The sequence below is a fragment of the Delphinus delphis genome, chromosome 3, assembly GCF_949987515.2.
Source record: "Delphinus delphis chromosome 3, mDelDel1.2, whole genome shotgun sequence".
Taxonomy (NCBI): Eukaryota; Metazoa; Chordata; class Mammalia; order Artiodactyla; family Delphinidae; genus Delphinus; species Delphinus delphis.
Genome location: NC_082685.1, coordinates 67,217,662 through 67,240,582, shown reverse-complemented (window position 1 = coordinate 67,240,582; position 22,921 = coordinate 67,217,662). Strand labels below are relative to the sequence as shown.

At 35.5% G+C, this 22,921-nt stretch overlaps 1 protein-coding gene across 1 annotated transcript in view; it reads right to left on the bottom strand.

Moving 5' to 3' along the window:
* Positions 1 to 22,921, bottom strand: part of FBN2 (fibrillin 2) — a 232,723-nt gene that overhangs the window by 90,489 nt on the left and 119,313 nt on the right. Inside the window, exons 9-16 of the mRNA XM_060006959.1 lie at positions 17,544 to 17,696; positions 15,823 to 16,056; positions 14,759 to 14,896; positions 10,816 to 10,935; positions 9,051 to 9,176; positions 8,093 to 8,215; positions 6,316 to 6,438; positions 883 to 1,035 (exon numbers count right to left, since the gene is read on the bottom strand). Of these exons, the coding sequence (XP_059862942.1) occupies positions 883 to 1,035; positions 6,316 to 6,438; positions 8,093 to 8,215; positions 9,051 to 9,176; positions 10,816 to 10,935; positions 14,759 to 14,896; positions 15,823 to 16,056; positions 17,544 to 17,696 (1,170 nt within the window). The remainder of the gene's footprint in view (positions 1 to 882; positions 1,036 to 6,315; positions 6,439 to 8,092; positions 8,216 to 9,050; positions 9,177 to 10,815; positions 10,936 to 14,758; positions 14,897 to 15,822; positions 16,057 to 17,543; positions 17,697 to 22,921) is intronic.

Genomic DNA, 22,921 nt, shown 5'->3' with positions numbered 1-22,921 from the left:
AGAATTACAAGCCACTTCCTTTGCTGGAATTCATTTCTTCCATCTTCTACCTGGGAAGTTCTTATTCCTTTTTTCAAGACCAAAGTAAGCCTCCACCCCTCTGTGCAGTCTTTCCCAGCCTCCCCAGGCAACTAACTGCTCCTCCCTTTGTGCTCTCCCAGTTCTTTATGTCCCTTTTAAGGCAGCAATCATACCAAACTGTAATTTATATGTTTGCCTACCTATATTTTCAACTATTCCCAACTTTAAAGGAAAAGAGATTGTGTTTATTTCTGATTCCCTACTGTACTTACATCTATTCAATACAGTTTTCATAAAAATATGAATAAACAAGTCATAGAATAGTCAAAGAATTAAACTGTTTAATGTGCCTATAATTCATGACAACATTCAGAAATAAATTTATGACTTTCTGGAACTACTGATATTCCTGATAGACTGGAACTTCTGGTAGACTGCAGCCTAAGACCATTCTGTGTAAAGATTAAAAATAAATAAATAAAACCAGGTTCTCATGAACTTATTATAACCTTGAAAGTGATACGTAAATTTTATGCTATTTATCTTCAGAATGACAGAAGGGATGGAAGATTTTGAGGCTAACATATTCACGTAAAGAATCCATTGTAACAGTCATAATTGGATCATAAAATAAATAAATAATCATAAAATTCACCATGTGTTCTCTCTGCCTAGAGATCATAAGTAAAAACAAGATAGATCTCTTTATTATATGCTTCACATGTCAACACAGATTTGGATTTCTTTTCTTCCATTAAAAATAAAGACAAAACACTTCAGAGCCGAGGTACTCTTTGGCCAAATATCTAATGTGACATTTCTAGATTCTTTATCAGGTGTGAAACTGGCGAAGGTGACTACCTGAATTTTTAGCAGGGCATGGCTGGCAGGGCTCTCCAAAACCATAGTCTGGATTGGCACAGCAGCATTCAGACTTGGTCACTGCACCAGGAAAAGGACGGACACACACTCCCTTCTTGATTCCACCATAGCATGTACTGCGCATGTGAGTATCTAAAGGAGACAGAAGAACAATGATTTGAGACAGTGATAGAGACAAAGAGATTTCAAAACTGAAGGCTTCTTGTAACTTAAGTGGTCACTATATGGGAAGCTTCTAGAAGGCATCTGCCACTTTTCTTTTTCTTTGTATCTTTAGCATCTCATAGTGTTAAGAAATCAACAAATGTTTGTTGAGAGAGGGAAAGAATAAATGCATTATCAACAATTCTTTTTTTTTTTTCTCCAAGAAGTTTTATGTGCTACACAAGCATCAATTATCCCACTTTTCCTCACGGGCCTGTCATTGAGCCAGGTATATTTCCACAGTTACAAACAAGACTTAGAGCTCTAATCACTGACTACATTTAATATTATTTCTATTTTAGAAGTTCTTATGAACAATGAAGTGCAGTGCAGTTAAACTACCTTGAGATGATACTGCTTGGTCATGAACTTTCTTACTTAAATTTCTGAGTTAGGTGACCTTTCTCTTCAACCCCCAATTTACTGTTGTGACTGTGTTTTAATCATTGCAGACTCTCAATAAATCCAGTTACACAAATAATATTCAATAACTATCATTATGTATCTGTGGCATTGTGCTTGTTGCTTTACAGACATTATCTTGTTGAACATTCAGGCCAACAACTCCATAGGATAGTGATCATTACCCACTTTTTATAAATGAGGAGTTTGAGGTTCAGAGCGGTTATATAAGTACCTCAAAGCTGTAGACTATCCACTGTCTGACCTGGAATTCAGACTCAGGCTTGTGTGACCTCCAAAACTTTTCCTCTTTCTACTATGTCCTGTTACACCCCAAAGTAGCGTATCCTGCTTAGTTCTCTCATTCTAAATTCTCATAAAATATAATACAACTTTATGAGATGGTAAATGGTGAACTATAAAAAAACTCAGATCATCATACAGGCCAGAGAAGCAGTAGAGCTTTTAAGCAGTCTATTGATATGGCAATTCCATCAAAGAGATAACCATTATTATAAATATCTATAATTATTCATAACTTGTTGGAAATAACTTTATCTGCTTGTTATGCAAAGTGAGTCACCTATGTCTTACAATGTGGTGATGTTTCCCGTTAAAACAATGAGATGTGTGGCCGCATTAAACAATGAGATCTGTGTATGCTCAGATAGAAGAAGGTCATAAGATTTTACTACTCCAACCCTGGGAAGGGGACGTGCTGTCCCTTTCTGCTTCTGCTATGGCCTGGTTTGGCAGTCAGCTCTGAGCTACACATAAGAATAGGACTCAACACAATGACAAATATGCACAAATACCACATAGTTCATGATTTTCAATAAGATTTTTGTGAGTTCTTAGGATGGTACCACTTATCTCAAAAGGCATCATAGAATGGTCAAAGTTATTTCTGTTTTCATGTTAAGAACATAAGCCAGGAACAATTTTTAGAAGCAAGTTGATAAAAAGCCTATGGTACTCACTTCTATTTTTAATGAAGACAGTTGACTTTTTCCTTTTCAAAGACCCCACACTGGAACCTTAGTTCACATTATTCTCTTCAATGTAACCAAGCCACTGTTCCCAGTGGACAGGATTAGAGGTACCGATACCAGCAGCACGATCAGAACATGATCACATGAATATTTTGGTGGGTGACTCGACTTCATCCTAAGCTATACCTGTTCCATATGTTATCAAATTTCTCCATGTCTTTTCTTTCTTAAAACTTGGAATTGCTAAAGGATTTTTTCATGGAATTATCATACTTTATCTTTACCAAAGGTAAAATTGGTATGGACACAAGATGCTAGCTGTATTTTACATTCTTTAGTATCAACTTTTCTTTATAGCTTAAAGCAGCAACTCTAAGACTATTTTTGATGTAACATCACTATTCCGATTTAACAAAACAGTAATAATTGTAGTAGTTAACTTATTGGGCACGTTTTATGTGCCAGACATCATTCAAGTTTACACAAATATGTCTAATGTTAACATATTTAATCTTCAAAAACAACTAGTGAGCAAAGGAGGCACAGAGAGGTAATGTGTCTTGCCTAAGGCCTCACAGCTAGTAAATAGCAGAACTAGGGTAAAGAAAAAAATTAACCTTTTACCTGACAGAACTGTCAAACAGCATTCATGAAGATATTGAAATACTAACGTAACTGGATGCTAAAAAGGAACTTTAAGCTGAAATCCCATGGTGCTAAATATCATATAACAAGGTGAATTTTGAGACTCCATCCTGAAGGAAGTAGAGATGGAAAATTGGTTGCCAGGTCCTTAAACCCCTCCCAATACCGAGGATACAATTTAGAGAATAGCAATTAAGAGAAGAGTTTTTGAGGAGGATTTTTTTGGAAGAGCCAGATTACAAGTTGGGCATGCTTCCATCCTCACCCCTGGTCAAGAGAGCAGAGCTTCGCAGGGAGCAACTTGAAGAGCTTTGCACCCAACTCTGTCAGGGACACGTAGCACACAGAGGAGAGTGGCTGCTATTCCCACTGTAGAACCTCTGTTCACTCGGTTCAGAGGGCAAAGGGTGGCACGTCCTATGGATGAGACATGGGCCACACTAAGTGAGGTTCCTAAAACGACTACGTGGAGGGTGATGAGACACCATTAGATCTCTGTCTGAAGTGGACTGCAGAAAGACAAGACGTTGAGCCAGGAGTGGCCACCAGGAGAAAAATGCAGTGTCTGCATCTCGGGAAGGGCAGGCCAACGCCCCTGACATAATCATGAAATCACCCACGAGGAAGAAATTGGCTTTAAACTTGTGTGAAGCCCAGAAGTCTTGAAGCCACCCTAGGACACTGTCACTGCTTCTGCCTTCTCACCTTTCCTCCTGCACTTGAGCCTGTGGAGTCAGAAATGTCTTCCTCACGAAGGTCTGAGCTTGGGAGGGAAGTCGTAACTTCAAATCAAGTTCGAATATTAACTATTATATGATGCTGGACATTCTAATTGCTAAATTCAGATTATTTTCATTACCTAAAGTAGTCATATAAATTTTTGCTATCTAAAAATAGTAAAGTAAGGGGCTGCCTGAGTTTTCTTCCTTACTTATTGGATAAACTGCTCCCATTGAATAATTAAAAATATATTTTTAAAGGATTGAAAAAAACAAAATACAGTTGCCTTTTGTTCATATCCTGCCTGTGAGTCATGCTTGTTCAACATACTAGTTACAATAGTAATTTAATTTTCTGAAAATAAAAACCCCCATCGCACTCTCTAGGGAAACAAAAATGAACAAACAAAATCTAGAATTAAAGTGCTAACTCTAATAGTAATTCATAGCAATGATTCATTTCTAACCTCAACAATCAATGCAACTGAAAGCATTTCAAAAGGCAGAAGACATGAAGAAAAAATATCTAGCATGTTAAGGGAACAGTAATATATAATTTTACACACAGAACAAATAGTGTTTTTATTTTAAAAAGTTTAAGTAACCACAATTGTGAAAAACTGGAGAGCGTTTCCCAAAAATTTCTAATGCCTTTTCTGTATGTGGACAAGAGAAGGAATATTTGTGTTTGAACACTGAATTCCTAACAACTACTCATATGTCGGTTGCTTAAAAGAAAAATTATTTCTCCCTCTAAAACTGGTTTTGTACTCACCATAGGTTTCAGCAAAAGCATTTAGATAAAGGAAAAAAGCAACTGAAAATATTTTAGCTCTCTAAGCAGCAAGGAGCTACATTCTTCTAGTTACTGTATTTGAAATAGCCCTGAACGAAGTGCTGACAATCTTGTAAGCTGAAATAAATCCTAGATTGGATGGAGTGGGTGAAACTTTAAGTGGTCAGATTATTTCCATCTGCTGTTGCCTCTTTTTTTTTTAACCTTCAGAATCCAAATGTTTTGATTCCCATAGGTAAGAATAAAGTAAAACCAACTATGTCTGAGAAAGACTTTCATTTCTCTCAAATATACTTTTAAACCAGTGAGTATGTCTGCCTTTTACTATGTGACCTGAAAACAGATGGTGCACAATGGCTAATTCACCCTAGAAGTTTCATGAAAGTGCTTTGGAGAGAATACGGCATTCAGTGTATTTTTACAACAGACTCACTCTGCTCTTGCTATCGTTAGGACACGTTGGGTGGGTTTCGAAATGCCAATGACATTTTCATCTTGCCTGCCTCTTTAAAGCTGATGCCTGGTAACTCAAAAGTATCCAAGAGGAATTCTGAATGGTTTCAAATAAAATATACATTCTCTCTCATACTCTTCCCAGGTTTCTATCATTAGTTACATACACAGTGATGAAGAATAACTATGTAGAAACATTTCTAGCTTTTGATGTACGTCGAAGTTCTATTGTATAAATTATTTACATTTAAAATTTTGTTCGGGAAAAAAAGCAGACTCACAGATATAGAGAACAAACTAGTGGTTACCGGGGGCGGGGCAGGGGGAGCGGGCAATATAGGGGTAGCGGAGTGGGAGCTACAAACTATTGGGTATAAGATAGGCTCAAGGATATATTGTACAACATGGGGAATATAGCCAATATTTTGTAATAACTGTAAACGGAAAGTAATCTTTAAAATTGTATAAAAATAAAATTTAAAAAAATTTTTAAAACTCAAATGGAAAAATAAATAAATAAATAAATAGATTTTCTTGGGATAAAAACAAGAATTTATTTAGATACAACTACAGTACCCATTTCAAGTCTTATTTGTTATTAATTATAAAATATAAATCCATTGTATTTAGAGATGTGGTTATCTAACACTATGAAGAATGCTGGTAAAGGACAATTTTTTTTTACCTTCTCCAGCACTTATGACTTGCATCTCATCAGAGGCTTCTGAAGGGAGCTAGCCGGGCTCCTTGTCCATTTCTTTTAAACCACTTTATTAATATATAATTCACATACAAAGAATTCACATATTTGAAGTGTACAATTCAATAGTTTTTAGCATATTCACAGAGTTGATCATCATCCTAGCTGATTTCAGAACATCTCACCACCTCAGAAATGCCTTTGGTGATCACCCCCTTCTCCCACCACCCTCACCCTCTCCTGCTCTAAGCAACCATTAATCTGCTCTGTCGCCACAGATTTGACCTTCACGAACATTTCATTTGGACTCGTATACTATGTGGTCTTTTATGTGTGGCTTCTTTCACTTAGCGTAATGTTTTCAAGTTCATCCATGCTTTCGTATGTGTCACTACTTCATTCGTTTTTATGGCTGAATATGATTCCATTGTATGGATATATCTTTATCCCTTTTTCAAAGATCATTTGGTCAGTGGGGCCATTACAGAATGTTTCACTTACCAACACACACGCGTCCATCCACACCCACAGCCAGGCCTGGGGGACAGTCACAGCGGAACGACCCTTCATTGTTGATGCAATGCCCATTCATGCAGATTCCTGGGGTCTGGCACTCATCAATATCTGCCCAGAAGGAAACACAAGCCGGGCCATTACTGGGTAAATTTAACTTTCCTACAGAGTTCACCTGTTGCCACCACTCTACATTATCAACACTTTGTTTTCAATTTTATAATTTGTGGAAGAACACACAGATGTGACAACAAATCTTATACACAAATGCAATTCTTTCAAACGTATTTTTCAGAAAGACTGAGTGAAAGTTGCCTCATTTTACCACTTAGAAGAGTCTCACAAATTCATTTTTCATTATTTATTTGGCAATTCAGCTTAATATTAAAGATATTTAACTCAAATTAGTTAAGTGAAACAAATTCTTCAAACTGAGGTCAGTGTTTGTATTTAACTTTTAGTTACACACACATAAAATTCTAACTAAGATGCTGTTTTAATTCAATTAGTTCATAATAACAAAATAATTTGGGGTCTCCCTTGTAATTTTCAATTCAATTGCTTGAATTTATGAACTGTAACCCACCATTAAATGGTTTCCCCCCAAAAGGGAAACAGCCTTCCAAACACGGGGCTGCCAAATCAAGAGCATTTCAAAATTTATGGATTACAGCATTGGTAATTAAAAAATTAATAGAAAGTTCAATAAAGCAGGAACTGGTGAGATTTAGGTGATCTTTATATGAGTACTTAAGTTTCTTAAGAACTGCTAAAATGTTACATGCTGTAATGTCATGCTACACACTGAAACAGAATGCTAATCTCATACCCTGTGATTAATCCAAGTCAGCTCACCTTGAGATGACATCCCATGCATGAGATCAATCAGCAAAGCTACAATATTTCTATTTAATACTGAACTCCCCTTTCCTGAATAGTCAAGAAACTACTTTTATTCAGAAATACAAGAATGAGTCTTGATTTTTCACTCTCTACTGTCTCCAGAATTTCACTGAAATTACAGGGATTGGTTATGAGTATTATTTGGTATTCAGATAAGTTTGTATAATTGAAGACAGAAAGCATTCATGGAGTTAATTTTGTCTAAAAGAAGAAAACTGTAAATAACTTGTTTTTAAGTAAAAACTGCAAAATTTGTTCCATCTTACTAAATTCCAATTGTGAGTATAAACATAATACAGTCTTATTTATTTGCAAGAGTCATATATTTTGCTTCCTAAAGTTATCGCTAGAGCTTGGCCTTCAAAAGGGTTTTATAAACAAAACAATTGCTAGGAATATTCAAATTACTTCTACATGAAATCGATGTAAGATTTTTAGGTAATGATATAGTAACAAATGATCCGTGGATTAGCTTATGGAAAAGATATAATGCAAAACCAGTAATGAATGACAGTGGAAAATCTAGTTCTGCGAACACAAGATTTTTTTCTTCCTCTTTTTTATTGAGGCAAAGAGTAGACAGAAATTATTTCTATATTGTCTTTTCCAGACTTGCTAGAACCAATCTGTCATTCCCTTAATTCTTCCTATGCCATTATTATTTTTGTAAAGATATTAGTGTTCCATAAACCACAATGTATGTTTTTCTAGGAAACTTCAGGTATCTGCCGTACTGAATTAGCAAGAGATGTGAATAATACAAAATCCACATAAAGAAACTGAAGTAATTCTTGCATGATTGATTCAAATAAAAAAGATGGTTTCAATCATGGTTACTTTCCTATCTCAAAGCCATACATACCAGTGCAGTAACGCCCATTTGGAGCCAAGACAAATCCTGGTTTGCAGATGCACTTGAAGCTGCCATCTTCATTAATACACATCCCATTCAAACACATGTTGGTAGTTGTACATTCATCATGATCTGCAGAAGGAGAATGTGACTTACACCACTGGCCTTGAGGAAACCAGTTCCCCCTCTTTCTACAAACAATCACTAGTCATATTCTACTGCATAAATGAGCCATGTGGTCATGGATTTTTTTTCTTATGAATGCCAACTGACTGAGGGCAAATAGTGTAGAAAACATGAAGGACCTTTAGTGTAAGGGACATAAAGAAAAAGAATTAAGGAACCTTTGTGCTTAGTTTCTATTAAAACCACATGAGTAGTGTTTTATTTTGATTACCAAAAAAGTTAATATGATTTCAGGGGATGTTTATATTGTATGAGAGAATAAAGCAATGACAACCTCACTGCAAGTGAAATGATCTGGACTTTCATTAGTTGGTGAAATACATGTTGCTGTGCAAATAGAATATTTCTGTGGAGTACTGATATTTACTACACTGTTAGACATCACCAGGACCAAAATTTAGAGGTTTGATTATCACATATGTCAAACATTTTTATGCTTCCCCAGATTGGAGGTGGGCCTTTTCTATTTTGTCAGTGTTATAACCCCGACATTCAAAATACAGTAGGTGCTAATAATTACAAAGAACAACTGCTACTTACAATTAAACATATGCCACACAGAAAATTTCCAGAAGTAGTAAATTATTCATTTGTTATGACATTTCCCAAAAACCTGTCCCTTCACTTTAATAGTCTTATGTTAAATGTATTTATATTTTACCTAAGTCATCTGAACAACTCTCACATATGTGTTGTGTGAGCTTTCATGAAAATAGAATATATAAATAAAAATGTATATCCTTTAAAAAATATTTTGCAAGGGAGCAGGCAATTTCCATACCAACACAGTTTTTTCCATCTGTAGTTAATTCAAAGCCAGCATTGCAAATGCACTGGAAACTTCCATCTGTGTTCACACATCGACCATTCTTACAAAGAACCCCATTCTGGATGCATTCATCAATGTCTGGGAAAATTAACAATAGCCAAATATTAGTCTTTTAAAATAATTATAGATAAAGACAATAAAACAATAAATGTAATTTTAAATATCTAGTTTATTTTTACATGTAATATTCAAGATCATGTTGCTTCTTCAGCAAAATTTTCATTTCTCACCAGCTTTTTTCTTGGATACGTAGGTTTATGCAATTTTATAGCCCTCACTTATAATAGCTGAAGAGGGAAAGAAAGAGAAAAATGAAATGGATGTGCAGTGAATGTAGGAGAGGGTGGACAGTGCAGCTGGAATTACCGGTGCAGTTGCTTCTGACATAGTGGTTGAAGACCTAAAATTCAGAGCAAGTGATATCGCTTATATGTGGGTTCCAAAAAAATATATGGCACAAATGAACTTATTTACAAAACAGAAACAGAGTCACAGGTGTAGAAAACAAACTGATGGTTACCAAGGGGGAAAGCAGGGGGAGGGATAAATTGGGAGATTGGGATTGACATATATACACTACTATATATAAAATAGGTAAGTAGTAAGAACCTACTGTATAGCACAGGGAATTCTACTCAATAATGTGTAATGACCTATATGGGAAAAGAATCTAAAAAAAGAGTGGATATATGTATATATATAACTAATTCACTTTGCTGTACAGCAGAAACTAACATAGCATTGTAAATCAACTATACTCCAATAAAAATTAATTTTTACAAAAGTCAGCAAGGAGTAAGAGTGAAGTAACTGCAGAATATCTGGATTAAGAGCTACATGACAAAAATTGCTGGAATAGGGCTTCCCTCATGGCGCAGTGGTTGAGAGTCTGCCTGCTAATGCAGGGGACACGGGTTCGAGCCCTGGTCTGGGAGGATCCCACGTGCTGTGGAGCAACTGGGCCCGTGACCCACAACTACTGAGCCTGCGCGTCTGGAGCCTGTGCTCCGCAACAAGAGAGGCCACGATAGTGAGAGGCCCGTGCACCGCGATGAAGAGTGGCCCCCGTTTGCCACAACTAGAGAAAGCCCTCGCACAGAAACGAAGACCCAACACAGCAAAAATAAATAAATTAATTAATAAGAACAAGGCACCAAGACCTGCAGTTTAAAAAAAAAAAAATTGCTGGAATAAAGTGATTCAAGTAACTGCCAGGGGATGAATAAGAAATGAAAAAGAAGACAAGCAGAGTCATCTGCTAAAAGAATTCTGGGATGAATCAGTAGTGAGGGAGAGGTTTGGACGAGGATGGTGGGCATAGCAAGGAAACTGTGAATAAAGAGCAGGTTAGATTTGGTGTCCGACTATGTGTGAGGTTCAAAGAAACAGAAGTTGAAAACGACAATAAATCGTAAGCTCCGTTAATCAGAGAGCAGTAATGCTACTGATGTTACTTGGAGAAAGGAAGCTGTGATCTAGGGAAGGAAGAGAAACCGAATTTTTTTTGTGAAGCCAGATACCACATTGCCTGTGTTACACATGCAAAAAGTGTTTATGTTTGAAGAGAGCACTTTGAGGGTAGCATAAAGTAAATCTGTAATAATGTAACAGCATTTATTTCATTCCATGTCTTATTTTAATATTCACTTTTAACCCCAACAGCCTGGGTCACTATATTTCATGGAATATCATCATATGTGAAAGCAAACTGCCTTACCAATGCATGCTTGCTTGGTGGGAGTCCTCTGGAATCCAGCATGACATTTACAATAATAGGATCCAGGTGTGTTAACACAATCTCCATTAGTGCAGGGATTCGATGTGCATTCATCAACATCTGTGAGTAGCAAAAGAAACCATTATAGACTTCACTCCATTTCTAGAAATGTTTGTTTAAAGTACATTTAGGCCTCCCAAATTTGAGAGAAGGCCAGTCAGTGGTAATAGTCTAAATATCAGAGTATTTATAAATGAATAAAAATTCCTTTCTTCAACTACAGAGGCCAGTCTGGAGATTTACAAAAATAACACCTATTGGAGAGTACAAGGGAATTTGCTTTAATCAAGAAATAACAACTTTTCAATTTGAGTAATGCACAATGATTAAAACCATGGACTTGGGAAAGACACAGCCACGAGTTCCAATACGCTAGAAAATGCTTATTATCTAAGTAATCTGGGCAAGTTAATAGCCTCTTTAAAGCTTAGTACAGAGTTAGAAGATAATTAAAGATTTTTAAAGATATATATTTATATTACATGTTGACACTTCTACTAGTTTTAAAAAAGAGACAAATTATGAAATTTTTGTTAACTTTTTTGTGAACTCAACTATATATATGTAACTATGCATCAAGGCTTGGATAATATTTTGAAGTAAAAAACAAAGGATGGGGTAAAAAAATGGAAATTAAGTAAAACAAAGTCTATTACATTCAGTAGCTTCTGGTTTCTTTAGGATCTTAAAATTGGCACAGGGATTTTTTTTTTTGTATGAAACCAAGTTTTATGCAAATACTAGTTCTGGTCCCAAGTGTGAGAAACATCACTGCTTTCCTTCAGGTTCTCTAAGCCTTGATTAAATGCAAACCCATCACAGAATTCAAGGACTGCACAACCAAACAACTGACTAGACAGTGAAGATTAGTCAAATCCCAGAGAAATCAAGTTTGCCAGTGTTAGAAAAAGTTTAATTCATCTTCTTTCAGCAATGCCCACTAAATATTATTTTGAATGCTGGAGAATTAAAAACCTGGCTGACTGGTTAGGCATAGTGACTTGCCATTTCATATACATGAGAAGCCATTAACATATACAATTTCAGCTAAATTGGAGAATACAACAATAAAGTCAATTCACAGGTTTACCATTTTAATAGACAGATTACTCCTTTCACAGATGTTCTTAAAAGAGGAACTGTACTCTACCAAACTCACCAGCTTCACTGATATATACACTCAGACTGAATGCAATTAAACCCTCTCTGGTAAAGGAGGAAAAAAAAGAATCTCATAGCAAATAAAAACGACAAAGGAAAACAGGATTAAATACTTTTTCAATTCATCCAAAGATGCCTTCAGCCCATTAAGACTCACATTTACGCTTTTGGTTGATAAAATCAATTCACTGAGCCAAAGGAATGAAGCAATATGAGAAAAGACAGAGCTTAGAGCATTAACAAGCATATCAAGCATAACTAATGGTCTGTCCAACTGGCAACATTACCTTCACTAGGCAATGCTGAAGATCCCTTAAATTCTCTGTGTACCCAACATCGAAATGCAACGATTAGAAAGGTGTCATAGATGTATCATTCTAGAAGCATCATTGTAAAGCTCTGTTCTAGTGAAGAACATGAGAGACCATGCACCCAACCCCCTCTTTTTAGGTAAACCTTCTGGGAAGCAGGGTCCTTTTCCTCCCCTTGAGAACCTGTTCCCAAGGTCCCGCATTGCTATGACAGTTCTGCCAGTTATTTTGCCATTTACAGCCCTGATTCATTTCTGTTTCCTTAGCCCCTTAGGGACCTCACCAAGGTTACAGCACACGGAGAAGATATAGTAGTTCACTTATTTATTTCTTCTTCGGAAGTACAAACAGTCACCAAAAACTATTAGTGACTTCACAATTCCATATGATTTTAAAATCCCATTTGTTTTTTTGTTTGTTTTGTTTCCCAGGATTATTTTAAGATTTTAAGTTTTAGGCTAATCACAAAAGACCACTGCCACATTCTGAAATGTATATTTCATGCTTTTCCTTTACTCTGAGTCTCAATGCCTATTACCTCCAAATGATCACCTTTGTTTTGCCTTGTATAGATGAACAGAATTTAAATATTACAGTCTGTACACTTTGATTCCTTCCTCTGTTTTCACTGAGGACTGAATATTTTTAAGCAAAATTCATAAGGATTTTAAACTCCTAAAATAAATGAAGTAATTGAGAAACACTGATTATCAAAATGGTTAAATTCTCAGATACTACTGTGGTAAGAAATGTCTACCCTTGAAAAGTACTTTATATTCCAACTTAGAAAACACTCTTAATTTTCAAGGGCTGTAAGATTACCTTTGCTCAACAGAAACAAATTATTTCTTACTATTCCAAAATAGAATGATTTGAGTTAAAAACTCACCTGGGTGCTAACATGAACTAAATGGAGGTCTTTGGCTAATTTTTACAGAAAATATTAAGCTTATGGCCTATTTTTATTTGTTGGTTGATGAATCATGCAGTGATACATGAAGAGCAAATATTAATAGCAAAACAAAAATAGTCAATCAAATTTCAGTTTGATAGATTGTAACTGCTTATGTATGTGCAAGAGGGGATGTTTTGTATGTTGTATACTTATAATCTATTTTCTGGCAGTAAAATCATTCTTAAGTCATATAAGTAGAATAAATATATCAGTATGTCCTGGTGTTCCAAAAATAACCACGTGGTCTATCACTTAAACAAGCACCAAGTAGTATGTGCTAAGGCAGGACTGATGCATATGGTTATACCCTGCACAACCCTGGGGTGTGCTATTTACTTAGATTATGTGAATGGTACCCTCTACAGTTGGGCGGTGCAAAACCTGTGCACCTGTATATAGGGACCCTGGGCTAAGCTTTATTTAATCATTCTGATCTTGTGTCTCTGTACACAGTTTAGAATGATTGATTTTTCCAAAGCACCATATTCGGCTTACATTTTTTTCATAGTCATAGTGCACTTAGATGTTTTCAATTTTACTTGGGAAAATTGTGATACTACCTGTCTCTGTTCCTGGCCTCTCATCTATATTTTATAACAGAAGACCTGAACCCAAATCTGGTATTTAGGGTTATGCTAATTACAAAACACATACATGATTATTTGCTAATAAGATGAATAAATAAAAGAATAACCTCAAAATGGTTCAATCCCCATGGTCCTAAAACTACCCTTAAAAGATCATCAAAACTCTCTTCATTGCCAAATACAATAGTGGTTTTGTCCTCACTGTATTTGATTTTTTTGCTGCACTTAACACTTGACACTCCTTTTCTCTTGAAAGCATACTGTTTCAAGGCTTCAGTGCCATGTATTTTCAGATTATTTTGCCAGCTCTCCTACATTACTAATGTTGCTGGTACACAGGGTTCCAGCTGCACTACTCCTGTTATCTTTTTACTCTTCCTGTTGTTCAGCCTGGCTGACAATATTCACCCTCATGGTTCTAATAAACACCTCTATGTTACTGACTACTAAATCTCTAACTCTAGTCCTGAACACTCCTCTTAGCTTGAGACCTCTATAATTAAGTACCAGAGACACCTAAAACTCAACATGCTCAAAAAGAGACTCATCAACCGCTTCCTCCCAATCTCCACCTTCTCTTGCATGTTAATGATGCCACCGTATATCCAGTGTTGTTGGGCTAACAAGGAAGGAAAGGGGGAAGCAGAGACAGAAATCACAACATTTAGGACCAGAAAGGGAAGGGGAGTCTTGAAGTGGTCCAGCTCAGCAGTAGGTTAAGGGAGCACATGGAAGAGCATGCACACAGGAGAGCCCGTTTGGAAATTAGCTTTACTTCAAAAGACTTTTTAAAAATCATATTCAGCCCAACTTGTTCCTGTAGTCTAAAAGCTATTAGAAAACCAAGAATTAAAGAAGCATGGGCTTACCTATGCAATCCCCATTTGCATCCTGTTTGTAACCCATGTTGCATTCACATCGGTAGCTAGAAACAGTAGGTATGCAGCGTCCATTTAAACAGAGATTAGTATGGTGCTTACATATATCTATTGTCTGGTTCAGAATAGCTAGGGAAAATTAGAACACAAATGATATTTCATCATTCCAACATGGATTGCTTTTCTTAAAGTCGATTTTTAAGAGGATATTTAATAGTATATTATTTAGGTGTACATATCAAAAGCCCACATTATTCTATATTTTATTAAAACTTTAACGTTGAGAATCTAAAAACTATTCTTGAGACACATGGTTGTAACTTGCACTTGTTAATATACATCTGGAAACTTTGCTCATAATGGTGTCTTTTTAAAATTTCAGGAATGTTCTACTGTACATTTGAATGCTTTCCATTTCTTTTTTTTTTTTTGTAGTTGAATATTCAGATATAGTAAATAGGCAATATGCCAAAAAGAATAAACATAACACTGTAGGACATCATTAAATATTATTAGCAAGAGCAGTTATTTTAAAAAGAATGAACTGAAATGTCAAGCACACCAATGCCAATTCTGGCAGTTCTCAATTTCTTAAGTTATTCAACAAAAAAGGGCGAAGAAAAGAAAGATATTTCATTATAATATTTGTATAGGCACAGAGCAAGATTTATTCAGTCTATCTCAGTTGAGAAATGGTTCTGGAAAACAATTCAAAGGTTGTATGATCAGGGCAGCTGCAAGCAGCCAAATGAAATACACTGGAACCGAAAAACGTGATCTTTAATGGTGTCATCTGGACTTGGAATATTACCACGCTCTCATCTCTATTTTCAAAGAGAACCTGGGTCACTCATTCTTTTCTCCAATTTAGAAAGTTTATGGAGCATAAAAATAATACTTTCCTAAGATTCTGTTTTACTATATTATGTTTTAGACCTTGAAATAAGTTTCTGCACACACACACAGACACAAACATACTTTGGCAAAAAAGTTAGATATTATAAAATTATTTAAGGTGGAAAACTAAAGAGTCTATGCACAAAGTGAACACTCACTTAGTCCAGTGATGATGGGCCCCTGTCCCCCGGCCCCTACACCGGCTCCCCCAACGCCAGGAGAAAAGCCATTGCCTCCAGGAATGGGAATGAAGCCTGTCCCTCCTGGGCCATAGCCATTGCCATTGCCACTTGGAGCAAAGCCACTCCCCCCAGTGCCTCCAGGTCTGGAACCAGCACTCCCTGGAATCCCTCCTATTGGAAGTCCATCCATGCAAAGTCTGCGATATTCCTCTAAAAGAGAAGAAAGTTCAGTTAACCACAAATGAATGGATTTCTGCATAATAAAGGCAATTTGTGTACTGTAATAATCATTTTAGGTTATCCTCACTTGATGATATGAATAAGTAAGTTATTATCTTAATAAACATTTTCAATGCTAGCAGTGGCAGAAAAAGATACAGATGTTTCAGAAAAAATTAAAATATGTATACCATATTTTAACTGAGTTGCATAACCAAACAATTATCTACACATTTTGATTTTATGTCCCTAAGTGCAACTCATAAAATTCCAGATATAACTGTAAATGCAAGAAATTTACTTGAATGGATGAAAATTAAACCTTTAAGTAATTCATTCTGTATGTTTGGTTTTACTTAAATCTCCATCAGTATTGTACCTACACATTTTTCCTACCTCTTCTCTTCTCTTTAAGGGATTAATATGGCTTCAGAATAATTTTTTTCTAATGTGGATTTTTAACAGAAGACAGTATTTAGTAAACTTTTAAATCTGCTCATTATCTGTCCAAGTATCAAAGCTGAGGGAAAAGAAGCAAGAATATAGTGATTGCCTTATTTCCTTAACTGTTCTCAGAATCAGGGCACTATATAAGAAGAAGTGAAAACTATTTAGCTCAAGCAATTGTCTGAGTATTGACATTACTATCACATACTAGTGGAATGATGAGTTTCCAAAATTATATACTATGCATTAACTCTGCTTTTTAAAAATTTTTACTATTCAATTTTGGAATTTCATGGCTTAGAGATTTAGGAAGAATGTGCCTTAATTTTTTTCTCCATAATAGTACATATAGATACATATCTTTATAAGCATATTTCAAAAAGTGTTATTATTTTTCATAGTATTTATAATATAACATGAAGATAATATAATAACATATTATCAACATACCTTTATGTGATAAACACTAATTGTACTTTACTATGCATATTATATTAACAAGAGGAACTACTTTTCATTCATCTTAATTTCCCAGTATAGCTTCAGGTATACAGCAGTTAATATAGCAAAGTGAATGAGAGGTATCCTCCTACCCTTGTATTCTTAATTTTTAAGGTCATTAGAAAAGAGAGGACATATCTTTAAGGATTGGGACACTATAAGCTAAGGGCATTCCTGAAATAAAGTATAAATGAAGGCCAAAATTTGTTATTCAAGCTTCAAATAGAAGATTAGGAGGTTTTAAAACTGAACTGAAATACTGACATTCCAGATAATTATTAAAAATTCTTGCTTAAAGTCAAGTAATGATCAGTTTTTAGGAGTTTTTCTAATATTAACAAAATGGATATAATAAAAACTGATCCCAATAACCAATGCCACCCTAACCTTCACAAAAAACACCCAAGTCATATTGAAGACACTAATAGGAATGCAAACATGACTTGTCTTTAGGGAAACACTAAAGTACATTATTGTTACTAATTTTCCTAACACTGTCTGTCCTGAGGAACTAGCAGCCAGCAGCTCACCAGAGCCTCTGATGGGACAGGCTTCAGGAATGGTTCCAACACCCCAGCAGCGGCCGGGCTCACAGCAGCATTGCATTTTTGTCATTCTGCCCGGAAGCTCTTGTGCACAGCGACCATTCACCAGGCCGGAGAAACATGTGCCTGTTCTCTGATCTGAACATATGAAAATTAAATAGAAGACATGACAGAATTACCTGGAGTTCACATCAATTATTTCACATGTTAGGAGATGCTAAGCGAAGGGAATTATTTTACTTAATTTCTATTATATCTACTCATTCGTTTAATTTCTATCACATTTATTCATTCCTTTACTTATTTACCAAGCAAATATTCACTGAGCATCTATGCCATGCCATATCCCAGGCATACAAAAATGAAAGACGTGAAGCAGATATGAGCCAACACTGCAGTGAGAAGCCACACCCAGACAGACCCAGAGCCTGAAGGAAAGCGACAACCCAGTCTCAGCCTAGACTGGTCAATTAGTCACCCAGCTAACCTGCAGACATGTACTGCTGTTCACTACTGAGAGTTTTGTGGTTATTTGTTACCCAGTAATATCCACCTGACGCAGGTGCTATTTTAGAAAGGTTGAGCAGAACAGCTCCTTTGAGACATCTGAGAAGAGACTTTAATAAGATGAGAGCATGAGCCACACGGTTACCTGAAAGAAGGGCAGTTCAAAGAGAAAGAAGGAGATGTCTTGACATATGTGAAAAATGAGGAACCCATGTGACTGGAGAAGAGCAGGCATAAGGGGGGTGGAAGACCCTGAGCTCAGAGGCATACAGAAGGCAAGAGCATGCACTGCCTGACAGACCATGAGGGAAGGACTTTCGGATTTTATTCAGAGAGTCAAAAAAATGTAAGTCTAGTTTCACTATATATTGTTTAACTTTTATCCAGATGCTTCCAAGAAGTTTTGTCTGTGACAAGAAGAAAGATGTACCACAACAAACAGGAGCTGCATGTCACTGATGAAGATGACACCATTAATTACAAATAATGCTATTAATAGAGAAGGCCTAAATTTTTTACACTAGATATTGAGTTTAAAATAAATATATTATTTCCTTGAATGGTCCAAAGTATACCTCAGGTTGCTTCTACGCTATTGTTAAAGAATTGGTTTGAAGGTACTCCATGTAAGAATCAGAATGCCTTCCATTTCCCAAAAGAAACCCAGTATGCCCAAGAGCAAAGTACTAAATGTGATGTATGCGTGCATACTTAAAGGCACTGCAGACATTTCATAAACGTTACAAGCTGGGCTTGGATAGGCTGTCACTGGGAATAATTTCACAGAGAGGTTTCTACTCCCAAGAATGATCCAGGAAAATAGTTTTTAGGATATTCATTCCAGGAACCCAAAGTATCATATTCCTAGATTTACTTGATTGCTACACTCCTCAAGAATAGGATGTAAATTAAGATAAGAAAGTCCTAAGCTCTTTACAGTAATCACTGTTACAAAACACATTCAGGGCTACATGGTAGATTGACTGTATTGATCTCTTCAAGGCTCTGTAAGGAGGAGGCTGTACCATAAGACTTGGGGAAAAAAAAAAAAAAAAAGAAGAGTCATGGCTTTGAGTCAGGATACCTAGGTTTACATCAAAATATTATTACTGTTGATTCTGTAACATATCTCTTCTTCTTTATGGAACAGGGCTGATGAGAGAATTAAATAAAACAATATATGTTCTGTTTCCAGCAGAATGGTGTATTAGCTACCCTGAGTGTCTCTCCCAATTGAAACACCCTGGATAAAATATGAGAAATTATTTTAAAATATACATCATCTTGCTGACATCAAAGAACGAAAAAAACAGAGTCTCAAAATGAAGTGAAGACAGGAATCTTAGGAGGTAAGTTCACACCTAGCTTTCGCTTTAGGGTTTCTGCAAAACTCTGGAGATTTTGATTTTCAACTCTGATAATTTCACAAGGGGTTAGAGCCTAAGATATAAAAGCCCAGATTCACCTCGTTAATGCAAAATGTAATAGGAAACTCCCTCATAAAGTAGGAGTCCCAAACAGCTATATCCTTGTTATGTGGCTAATGTAGAGGAAGGCATCTAAGAGACTTGCCTGTTTATACCTCAGTGCTGGGTGGAGGGAAAAAAAGATTCTTCCTAAAAATCTGAAACCAAAAGCTCTTTCTCACACAGACAGCTCTGATGTCAAAACATTAAGTTTGTGTTCTGAAAAACTTCAAAGGAAGAATATAACATAAAGAGGTCTCCAGGTAGGGATATTCCAAGTAACTCGCAAAAATCAGTACAATTGAGGACTTAATACTGACATAGGTCTCAAAGAATTCCCATAGATAAAGTTCTAGGAAAAAAGGAGTAGCTAACAACAAAGTAACTAAATAAGTAAATAAATAAATAATGCACAGAGAAACAAGGCTCAATGAACAAAAACTAGCTGAATAAACAGCAGGTTTCAGATACTGGAATGGTCAAACCAATTCTGAAAATCATTGTTTTTAATTAATGATGATTCATTAAATATTAATTAATAATGAAATAATCTGTTTAAGGCAATTAAAAATCTAAAAATGGGAACAGTAAAAACAAGCCCATAAACAATGAAAGAAAAGATGTAAAAGACTTCAATGAAACTTCTATAAATGAAATGATCATAACTGAAATAAAATGCTTAGTGACTATATTAAGCAGTGTATTGCACATAGATGAAAAGAGAATTACTGAGCAGGAAGATATAGCTGAATATATTATTTTAGTGTTGTTCAGAGAGTCAAAGAGATGGAAAATGTTGAGAAGAGGTTAAGAAGTATGCAGGTGAGGGTGAAAAGGTAATTTGCATCTAATAAGAGTACTAGAAAGAGTCATAAGCAGACAGTTGTGGGAAGGCAACAGTCAACAGATACTAGTTTACAACTTTCTAATGATGTTGCAAGACAACCTCAGATCTAGGAAGTCCAATAAATCCAAAGAAGGAAAAATAAAAAGAAATCCACAGCTATCCATATCACTGTGAAACTGCAGAACAACAAAGAAAAGGTGAAGATCTTAAAAACAGCTAGGAAGAAAAGACAGATTATCGGCTAAGGAATGATATTTAAGTCAATCACTGACTTCTTAATAGCCCCAGTGGATGCTAGAACACAATGGAATAGTATCTTCTGTCTTCTGTGATAAAATAACTGTCAACCTAAAATTCTGTACCCCAAGAAACCAAAGGGAAATTAAGTTCATTTTCAGGAAAACACAGAGACAATTTTCTACCAAAAGGTTCTTGCTAAAGGAAATTTTAGAATAGGTGTTTTAGGTAAAAAGGAAAATAATTCCAATGGAAGGTTTGAAATGTATGAAGGAATAAACAGGGAAAATACTTTTAGATACATGGACAAGTACTAAAATATCAAACAATAATAATAATGATTAATTTGTTGCAAACAAGGGAGTGACAATTGACTAGAATTTTTAAATTGGAAGAGGGAGATCAAAGTGTAACCATTCTAATATTCTTTTATTATTTAGATGTGGGTAAAAATACAGATTAATTCTAGGCTTTAAGTTACATATGCATCTTCAAACAGCTAGGATAAGCACTAAAACCACAGAAATAAACTACGTATTTCTAAACAATAGAGGAAAAAGAATGGGGTGTGGAAGAATGGAAGGCAGGAAGCCTGAATAAATCCAAAAGAAAGCAAGAAAGAGAAAGTAACAAAAAAGCAAGATAAATGGGAAGCAAAAAAGAAGATAATAGAAATAAAAACAAATATATCAGTTACTGTAATAAACACAAATAAATTTAAATCTCAATTTAAAAGACAAAGATTTTAAGACTATGCCCCCCAAAATTTAGATTTAGGCTGTTTAAAGAAGCACATTTAAGGCAAAAGGAAACAAAAGAGTGAGAGGAAACATATCCAAATGGCATATATTTAAACCTTCCTCTCCAACTCACAAAATGTGATGCCAAATAATATGAAATAAAATGAACCAAGAGAAAATATTTAGAAACAGACCAAGAAGAAAAGAAAAAAAACTTTAGAGAATCAATATACATCAAAAAATGGTTCAATTCACCAGGAAAATATAATACTTTTAAACATTCATCACCTTATAACATAGCATCAAAATACATAAAACAAAAGCTTAAAGGGCCACATGGAGAAACTGAGAAATCTACTACCAAGGTGGTACATTTATACAACTCTTTCAGTAACTGATAGACACAGTAGATAAAATCTAGCAGCTCAAGAGAAAATTTGAACAGTACAGTTAACAAGTTTGATCTCATATCTATCCAACAACTGGAGAAAACACAAAACTTTTTCAAGCCAACATGGAAGATTTGCAAACCAGGTAAACTCCTTACACTTCTAAACAACTCATGTGTCAAATACAATACCATACTGAAAATAAGGTAATATGTAAAAGAAATGAGTAGGGGCTCATCAGGAATCTGTACCAGTCTCAAATTTTGGGAGTCTGCAATGTTATTGTGAGGGCTCCACAAATTTATACTTACATTGCACACTGCAATGCAAATGAAAATGCCTCATAATATACAGGCACTATTATGGTTCCTACTGATGGAGATTCCATTGTGACTAATGAAATACAAATTCATTTAAAATTATTACTGAACATCCAGTAGTTTTTTTTTCATTATGTATTTTCTCAAAGATATTGGGTTATCATCATGTGTGGATCTGAAAACATGTTTGATATTAAAGAGGGGGTCTTCAAATTCAATAAACATAATTAACTTCTGTCCTACACAGTTTGGAAACCTCTACTCAGTCTTATAAGATGTGTTGGAGGAAACCATGTCATTGCTGAGAAGGTGGAGGGGCAGAAAGAGAAGATTCGAAAGTAAATCATAACTTTTTTCCATAAATTCTATAATTAGTCTCTTCTAATAACATCGAGGAGGCAAACAATCTACTTCCAATCCTTTGCATCAAAAACAGATCAGGATGAGATACAGACACATGTAGTGTGATGTCTCACAATTAAGGTCTCTCCAAAAATACATTTCAAAAGGAAGACAGTGGCTGAGAGTTAGGTTCTTTCCTTTGCATACCTGAATTGCATGGTGCTTAGAAAGTACTGTGTTGGAAGTGTGCCATATGGAAGAATAAAAAGGGGCACCCTATAGAACTAACTAAGAGTTGTCTAGGCACATCACCCCTTGAAATAGGGAATTATTAGGGAAAAAGGCAGAAGAAGCATATTTATTACACCATTAGGACAAATCCTTCTAATGCTTGGTATATATTTAACTGTAGAATTGATATGTCATAAGTAACAAAACATGTCTAGTCCTCTAATAATCTCCTATCACCCTCGCTACACTCCCAGAAGAAGATTTACATCAAGTCTTATTTAAAC